Source organism: Geospiza fortis, unplaced genomic scaffold (assembly GCF_000277835.1).
Source record: "Geospiza fortis unplaced genomic scaffold, GeoFor_1.0 scaffold121, whole genome shotgun sequence".
Classification (NCBI taxonomy): domain Eukaryota; kingdom Metazoa; phylum Chordata; class Aves; order Passeriformes; family Thraupidae; genus Geospiza; species Geospiza fortis.
In genome coordinates, this window is record NW_005054346.1 from 1,524,912 (window position 1) to 1,533,814 (window position 8,903).

At 40.2% G+C, this 8,903-nt stretch overlaps 1 protein-coding gene across 1 annotated transcript in view; it reads left to right on the forward strand.

Moving 5' to 3' along the window:
- SLCO5A1 (solute carrier organic anion transporter family member 5A1) overlaps window positions 1-8,642 on the forward strand; it is a gene marked incomplete at its 5' end in the record, with an annotated part of 73,119 nt that extends 64,477 nt beyond the window's left edge. The window contains one exon of the mRNA XM_031058625.1: window positions 588-8,642. Coding sequence (XP_030914485.1) covers window positions 588-1,033 — 446 coding nt within the window. The remainder of the gene's footprint in view (window positions 1-587) is intronic.
- Window positions 8,643-8,903: the final 261 nt, after the last annotated feature.

The window sequence follows — 8,903 nt, forward strand, 5'->3', positions numbered from 1 at the left end:
TTGTATTTCTGGAGAAAGCAGGAACATTCATTGGTCTGGCTGCATTTTTAGCTGCCTTAGAAGTTAAAGTCTGTTTCTTGGGAAGATCTGTTTAAAAGGAAATTTATAATCCTACCCCTTACATCTATCTTCAGAAACATTTTGTGATCTTCAGTGCTTTTTCATCTTAATCTAAAAACAGCACCTTTCCCAGCTCATGGGCAAAAGATGTTCAGCAAGTAATGCTATGGAGATAATGTATTTCACCTTCTATCCACCTGAGAACAAAATTAGATTTTTTTTGGGGGGGACATGTAGTTCAAGAAGAGCTGTCTGGGGACAGCAGATTGAAGTACATGTTGTAAGGTGCTGCTGCATTGGCTTCTTTCAATTCTCTCCCATTTGTGGTAGGTTTCATATGTGGGGTAAATAGTATTGGTGGGAAGATTGGCTGGCCAGTTTTCCATGTTTTACATTTCTTGTTAGAACAGCAGTGTAGAAATCTCAAAAATGTTCAACCTACACTCTTTGTCTGGGGCATATAGTTTCTTTAGAAGTTTTCCACAATATGCTAACACATATTATTTCTCTTGCTATTTTTGTTTCAGCTTACATTCCCACTCCAATTTATTTTGGGGCTGTTATTGACACCACGTGCATGCTTTGGCAGCAGGATTGCGGCGTACAAGGATCTTGTTGGGAATACGATGTCACCTCGTTTCGTTTTGTCTACTTTGGGTTGGCAGCTGCTCTCAAGTTCGTGGGATTCTTTTTTATTTTCCTGGCCTGGTATTCCCTGAAGTGTAAAGAAGAACAACTGCTGAGACAGAGTTGGAGGGCTTCACCGGTGAACACTGTGAGTGAGATGGTTGGACAAGCTAGACCCCAACAAAACTATGCACGGACTAGATCCTGCCCTACCTTCAGTTCCCAAGGAGACGTGAGTGTGGCACAAGGAATGAACTGCTTAGCACAGACCTACCCCGGCCCTTTTTCAGAAGCAATAAATTCCTCAAGTGAAAATGCATTGGAAGAAGTCACTGTTGAGATATAGACCCCTGGCTTGGTAATGTAATATTTAGTTTTGTTGGTTGACTTAGTTACGGCGCCTTGTAAAACACCTGTGCCTTCTATTTTTAATCTAAATGTAACATGTGATAAAACCAACAAAGCTTGATGCAAACAACCATAATATGTTCCTGAGGGCTGGATACCTCAAACCAACCCGAGTTCTTATTTCTCCCCTCCTGACAATGGAGTTTTAAAAATTGTGTTTGTAATTATTTCAGATGTGTCCATTAAATGTCCATGCTCTGATCTAATATCATTGTAAAGTTGAGGTGTTACGAACAGCAGAAGTCAGTGGAAGAGTGACAAAAACTCATATTGTTGATGTGTAGACTCACAAAAATGCTTAAATGTATTGTCAACTTCATATCTGCAAATTGTATTTTTAAGAGATGAGTAATTACTGTGAGTTCTGCTACAAAGCACAACTGAACTTATTTAAACTATGCAACTTATTTGGATAATTGTATGTGCAGCAAATTAAGTTTAAAGCTTGCTTTTAAAGACATTACTGCAACTGAATTTGAAAGGGGCTATTTTCAGGCATAATCATTAAATTAAAAAATAACTTAAGGTTTAAAGTACTGTTAATAACATGTCAAGCCATACAAGAGTTATGCATCAGGTAATGTTTGCAAATGTTGAGTTGTAACATCTTTATCCTCTCAAAATGTGCATTAATTTTCACCTGATGGGATGTAGTCATTCTTCACAAAGTATATAGGATACTGTAATGCTTGAAGTAAAAAACTTCAGTATTGGTTTGTAGTAACATTAACATCTAGGAATCATACACGCATACCAGAGCAGATATGTGCATATTTCTGCAATGTTATTTGGGTGGCTGTTACTAGCACCAAATCCTGAAGAAGAAAACATCTGGTTATAGCTTGATAGGAAGTTTGGCTGTCCTTCAGATCTGCATGCCAGTCTAGTTCAGCTTCAGTGGGAAAGTCCCAAGGGAGAGCTGGTGGTCCCGTCTGGTGTCTGGGACCTGGCAGGTCCCTCGCAGCCGGTGACAGCAGAGTTCAGGCTGCAGGAGTGAGCGGAGGAGCCCCTCCAGGGGGCTGCCAGCAGCCTGCCCTCCGTGGTGCCAGCTGGGAGGCTCTCCCTGCACTCCTGGTGCCCAGGGCAGCTGGGAAGGGAGGCTGGCTCAGACCCTCTGGTTTCTGCCACACTTCTGCCTCTCCAGCTGCCCAGTGCTGGGTGGGCTGGTGGGACAGGTCCTGCTTGCGTGGTGTGTTCCACACATGTCTGCCTTTCTTTTTCTCAGCTTCACTGAAAGCTCCTGTGAAGGCGCAGGGTGAGTTTGTCTCTCCTTTGGCACTCGGGGTGAAGAGCTAAGAATAGAAATTATCAGCAAGTGTGGACTCACAGGACGTGATGTGGCCTTTATTTATTCCAAATTACTGTAGTGTGTTCCCTCCCTGGGAGATGCTGAAACTTTCTAATCAAATGTGCTTGGCATTTCATGTCTTGCTCTGGAGGCTTTGCTCGTGAGGTACTAATGATGTCTCAAAGGACAGAAAATTATGTCAGTTGGACACTGGGAAGTCAAGGCTGCATTGTGCCCTGCAGTGGAAGTCTTAGAATTGTAGGAAATGAAAAAGCAGTCTTTTAAGAGGACTCAGTGATAGTCTGGTTTGCAATTTGCTGAGTAGAGAACTTGTGTGAAAATAAATAGGAAAGAGCAGAGCTTCCTCATATTTTTGAACAGTTATTCCTGATTTAATTTTTCAATTTAGAACATGTATATTGATCAAACATTACATGGAACCAAGTCCTAGAGGCAGTACTCTCCTTGGCATCCATTGAGTTGTCCTGGGAAGAGTGGATTTCCCTCTCTGCCTTTGCCAACTGCCTTTTGTCATCATCTGGATCTTCTTGACCAGCACATGGGACTAGCCATGGGGCTGCTTATTTCAGAATGTGTCAGTCCATTTATGTAGTTTGTAACAATTCTTACTCTTCCTGTCTGAAAACTCCAATTCTTCTACCCCAAACATAGAGGAATATTGTTTTGACCTCTTCCTACTATTCTGTCCACATTAACAGCCTTTTTTGGGTTAAGCCTGAGAATGTGTTTTCCTTTTATGCAGCCACTGGATATAACATGTCCTCAGTTAGTACCCACTTCCTGAGATAATTGGCTTCTACACTTCTTGTCCTGAGAAATAAATTTCCTTGGCTCCAAGGTGTTTGAGATATATATATATATATATATATATGTATATGTATATGTATATATATATATTTGCTATAGGAGATCAGAATAGACAATAAAAATGTTTCCTTTTGCTTCAGTCTCCAATGCTTGTTGCACCAAGAATTTTATACCACGGCAAAAATTGGCAAAGTAGTATGACAAAGTGTAATTGCAGCTCAGCCCCCATTCATTTTTATCACTTCCCCATTGTAATCATCACAGGGAGAAGTGAAGAGTGACAATCTTTTCAAATACCTCAGGAACAGAGCATTTAGGGAATTGTAAAAGACTGAGGATTAATCATCTGTCCTGATCTCTTATATTTCATGCCTTGTGTGCTTCGGTTCCATAAAAACCAAGGAAGAGCAGATTAGGACTGTCAGGAAGTAATGGCACTGATGCCAAAGAATGAGAGTGATAAAAGTCACACTTCTGCAGCTGCTGCTGTTTCTGAGCTTTCAAAGGATTTCAGAGCTTGTTGCAATGGAAACCATCTATTTTGTAGGATATCCTGACCCTTCAGCTACCAAAAACATTCATATTTCCTGAATGGTTGAAAAAGTGGAATGTAGAAAGAAAGATGTTAACTTTGGAAATACTGAGAAAGCCTTCTTTACATACTTTCAGTTTTAATTTTTAATTGGAAAAGAAATTTTAATTTTTCTTAAAGTATTTCATGCAAAACAAAATGTAATTTCCTTACTTTTCAAACATTTTTTTTTCCTGGTTTTGGATAAAGATAATTTTGGCAATGCAAATAAATTTCTATAAAATCAATTAAGTCAGCATCCTCTGAAAGAAAGAAAACTCAAACACTGGCCAGTTTTTGATTGATTCCTGAAAGAGGGTTTCTTGTGAGTAATCTGTAACAGTCTAAACTAAGCCAATAAGGGTATGCAGGGGAAACACATTCCCTTCCTAGAAGTGTCAATTCCAGCATTGCCATTGACTGGTGTATGGACTGAGACCTGCTGACCAAACACTGTGTTCTGAGGCTGCCACTGCTGGAGGAAGCAGCATCTCCAGACACTGAGTGCACCCCTAGCAGTGGCTGTGTTTGACACATGGTGCTAAACCAACTTCACAGGAACTAAAAAAGAACTTTGCCTGTCAGCTGTTGAAGGGGCCCATGCTGTCTTCCTCCTGTGAGATCCTCTCACCATGGAACATAAAATTCCATGGTGAGAGGAATTAAGTTGTAATTTTTGCCACCTTCCCTCTCTGTCCCTGAACACAAAAGGTTTGCTGGCAGTGAATCCAAGGAAAGGTGAAGCAGGTGTCCTGCTCACCCACAGGCTGCTATTGGTAGCAAACCCAGTTCACCTGCCTGCAGCTTACCAGCCAGTGATAATATGGAGCAACATCTGGTGATGGCCAAAGTGCCACCATGCCCTCATAGGGACAGACTAAATCCCTCTTCCACCACTTTGTCCTGATTTACGGTGAGGAACATGAGAGGAGGAGTACCCAAATACATGAACAGGTTAATTGTCCCTGCTTAGCCTCCCATTCATCCTTGTTTCCTCAAAAAGGAGAAAACTTCACAATGGATGCAGCCATAGCCTTAGGTGCTTATGAATGCAGCACCCTCAGGAGATAAATTGTAGATCTTTGCCGGGCTGGAGTAATCTGGAGAGTGGGACTGTCCATGTTTCCAGTATTAGTCAAAAGCCCTTTTGGTCCTCCTTGAGCATACTGGATAAAATACAGTATAATTTGGAACCAAGGACATTTTATCGCCTTTCAGTACAGTGTAAGCAGCTGCAAGAACCTTTGAACATTGTGGTGCAATTTGTATTTATTCAGAAACTTTCAGTTCTTTGGCCAGCCTATATATCTTTAAAAGCGCATGTAGTAACATGCAGTTCTTCAGAACTTACTGTTGTGTAAGTGGAGGCACAAATCTCCTACTAAGTATTAGTAATGTACATTTGAAAGGTCCTAAATTAATATACTGTTTTCAAAAATGTGGGTTTTTTAGTATTGCTTATTAATTTGTAGTATTAGCTATTCATTCATTATGGCCCTGATCCAGCAGAAATTTACCCACTTAATAGTGGGTAAATTTATATATTTAAGTAATGCACTTGAAAATAATGCACATATGTAAGTATGGGACTGAATCCTGCCTGTATTCAAAAAGAAATTAATTTATCCAAAGAGTGTTTCTATGCTGTTTCCCCCATGGATAAATTTATAACTGTAAGCAGAATAGCACAAAGTAGCACTTGAGCACTCTCCTGTGGCATTCAGGTGTGACTGCTTACATATGCAGCAATGGAGGAAGGCTGTCATTTTCAAATAGAATTAAAATTCAAAATATTTTGTGGGAATGATCTAAGATTCATTCTCACTCTTCCTGCCATTCACTTATTTTATGAATTTCTGACTGAAAACCTGTGTGTTACCTGGGGAGATGGATTAAATAAAGGCATCCTTCTGACCTTAGAGCCAATGAAATTGCTCAGGTAATGCTGCAGACTCGAATTGTGCCCTTTCACGGAATTTGGAGCTAGAGGTTCAGATGACAAATTGTCAGTATCCCGCACAAACGGGGGAGCAGAGCGCTGCCTGCTCAAGGGAACTTCAGAGAGCATTTCTGGGACAGGGGTCAGCACCTTCTGCACTGTTCTTGCAGGTTTTCCCCCCAAAATGCCTGACTAATTGCTGCCTTACTACATTTTTCTGTGCATGTGATACCACAGCTCTTCATGGTGTTTTATTGGCATAAAACTGATGATAAATAAGTCCAAAGTGTCTTACTGCTATTTTGGAACCAGATTCTTGGCCTCACCAGTCCAGTGTTGAGGCTGAAGAGCTAGGCCATACCTTGTATTGGAAGTTAACAAGCTGGTGCTTTAGCAAGTGTGTGTGAAGTAGGGAATATCAAGCTTGTTTGGCTTTTTTACTCTATACACTGGTTATTACTACTATTTTTGGAGATCAAAGACAAAAAACTTCCTAAACAAGTTTATATTTTTCTGTTTTCTCAGTAATGTGTCTTTTACAATGGCTTAGGAGATGCCATGCTGCATGCTTCAGAATCTGGGTTCCCCCAGCTGAAGCCATCCAGCTGTGGTTGCTTTCCAGGGGCTTAAACCACCTGGTAACAGAGATTTACCAGGACTGCAACCTGCATCATCATTGCTTTGGACAGAGTGTTTGCTACTTACAGATTGCACCTGTAATCAACACATTTCAGGTTCTTCACATATTGGGCTTGATTCTTTGGCCATTTTCATCACTTCAGAGTGTTTACAAAATGGACAGTCAACATCATGGTGGTAGATTTATTATTTTGTAGGGAATTAGGGCTTTCTTCTTTTTTTCTTTTAATACGTTGTTTGACAAATAACAATTCAAAAAGATTGCATGTGAACATTGTCACAGAGTAGAGATGTGGGGCCTTCAGTGTGAGGACAGGATATGGCTGGATTCATGGGGTTTGTCTCCTTTACACTGCATATCACTAATGCATGTTACTTTGTGGCCAAAGGTTTGAAAGCCTACCTGATCCTCAGGAAGGACATTTTTCCTATATTTTCCTCATAATTTATTGCAGAAATTAAGGAGGAAGGTTAACACTACCCATGTCCTGTGGCCATATTCATTGCATTAAACTGCAGTTAATAACTGCAGTTAATAATTTCAGCAGTCACTCCTCCAGTCCTTCAGCTCAGCTATCATTTTTGTTAATACAGCCTGTTAAAAACACAGATGTAGCTCTGCAATTTCAGAGTAGCTCCAAAGTTTTCTTGACTTCAAGTGTTACAGAATAGATGCTTATTTATCGAGGTTCCATTCTACTCTTCTAATTATTGCATTATCCATTGTGTGTATTGTATTTTTTTATTTTTCCAATCTTGAACCAGTTGTCACAATGTTATCCTGTAACAGTGTTTTGTTCATTATATAGAATAGGTGAAAAGCTGTGGAATTCATGAAGGGCTACAAAAAGCATCCAAAATGTTCACCTTGAGGAAGGGTGAGACAGCTTAATAATCTCTGGACAAAAGACTAAACAACACTGTGGTGCTAATAGGTACTGAATTATTTTATGATGTATTCACTATGACTTAAATGACATACTCAAGGCATGTCAATGATGCAACTGTGTGTGTTTTGTTCCTCAAGTCTGGACTGCTCCAACAAAGACAGTGTTTGTAATTCCTGGTGGGCCAATTCCTACCTGGCTCTTCTGTGGGTAAGCAATTTCAGGAGTCTGTGTAGGATTTGGCCCAGCATTACTAGGTAAAGTAAAAGCTACACAGAGCACAGAAGTCTCATGTAGAATGTATTCAGCCTGCTGTAGCATGTTACTTTATTTAGTTGCTTTGCTTAAGCAGGGGCTAAAAATAAATTCTGTAGTAATGATAAGAAACACTGGGCTAAATTCTGGAACCACTTAACTGAGCAATATTAGCAAGCATTTGAATTAAAATGAGGATTGAAATCTGAAATATGAATGTTCTTTCATGGAATACCAGAAAGAGAGGAGTAGAATAAGAGCAAATTCTATCTCTAAGAATGGAAAAAGGCCGAATCTGGTTGACTTTAAAGTGAGCTATGATTTACAAAATGGGGGTTTGGTTTTAAAATCTTGAAGACAAAATTTCCATTTTGAATTCTGAACCATAATTTTTTTGTCTTACTGTGCCTGATCTGCTCATGCAGGGCAGGTGTCTGTATTCCAAATAGCACTGAAAGCACTAATAGCACTAATCACACTTCTGACCGACAGGCCAGAAAATTTGCCTCTGTAGCAAACTCCATATTTGAAAATCTGGAGAGAAATTTCCAAACAAAGCAAAAAAAAATATGTACAAAATGATCCAAAGCTGAATTATAGTAAAAAAAGAAGAAAATTTTGTGTCAGTGAGATCCACAGTTGAGTGGAGGCTTTTCTGGAAGACCTGCTCTTTTCACCAGCTGAGCACACGGGAGTTTGGCCCCTGGCTGCAGTGCATACCTCTACCAAATGATTTGTGCAGAACAGCAACAGTCTGGGTAGTATTGTAGGAGCATGGAGTGGGCACACTGCCTGTAACTGTTTAGTTTTTAAAAAACTCATTATTAAGCAAATGTGTAGAGTATTAAGGAAATTTGTAGAGTATGTGTGATGGTATGAGTGTGTGGGTGCTGTGCTGTGGTAAAAAGAGAATTGGTTTATGCTGGGTATTTTTGCATACTTTAGGCTCCTGTATGTTTTTTTTTTTAAATTTATATTTATTTCTCATCAGAGCTTAGAGTAATTTTAAAGTTATATAACCCATGATTTAATGAAACCTACTGTCAGCATCTGTTGTAAACATGTGTTTACAAAACAAACTCTTGAATACTTGATACTTGGAAATAAAAAATAACATATCATGTTTGTTGATTGGGTCCAGATCCTCTCTGATTTCCAAGTAAGACTTGCATGTTTTCATTTCCAATACATATAACCACACAAAAAGTGGATGAAATTAGGTTTGTAGCTCATCCCAGGTACTGTTGCCGATGGAGGACGGACCGTGCCGGCAGCACGGGGGGCGCAGGCTCCAGGAGATGGAGGCGTTCGTGGCGTGGCTCTGCACTGACACCTGCTGCCCCAGTGGCTGGGACACACTCCCGGCACTTCAGGCTGGCACTGCATCCCCTCAGGTGGGAC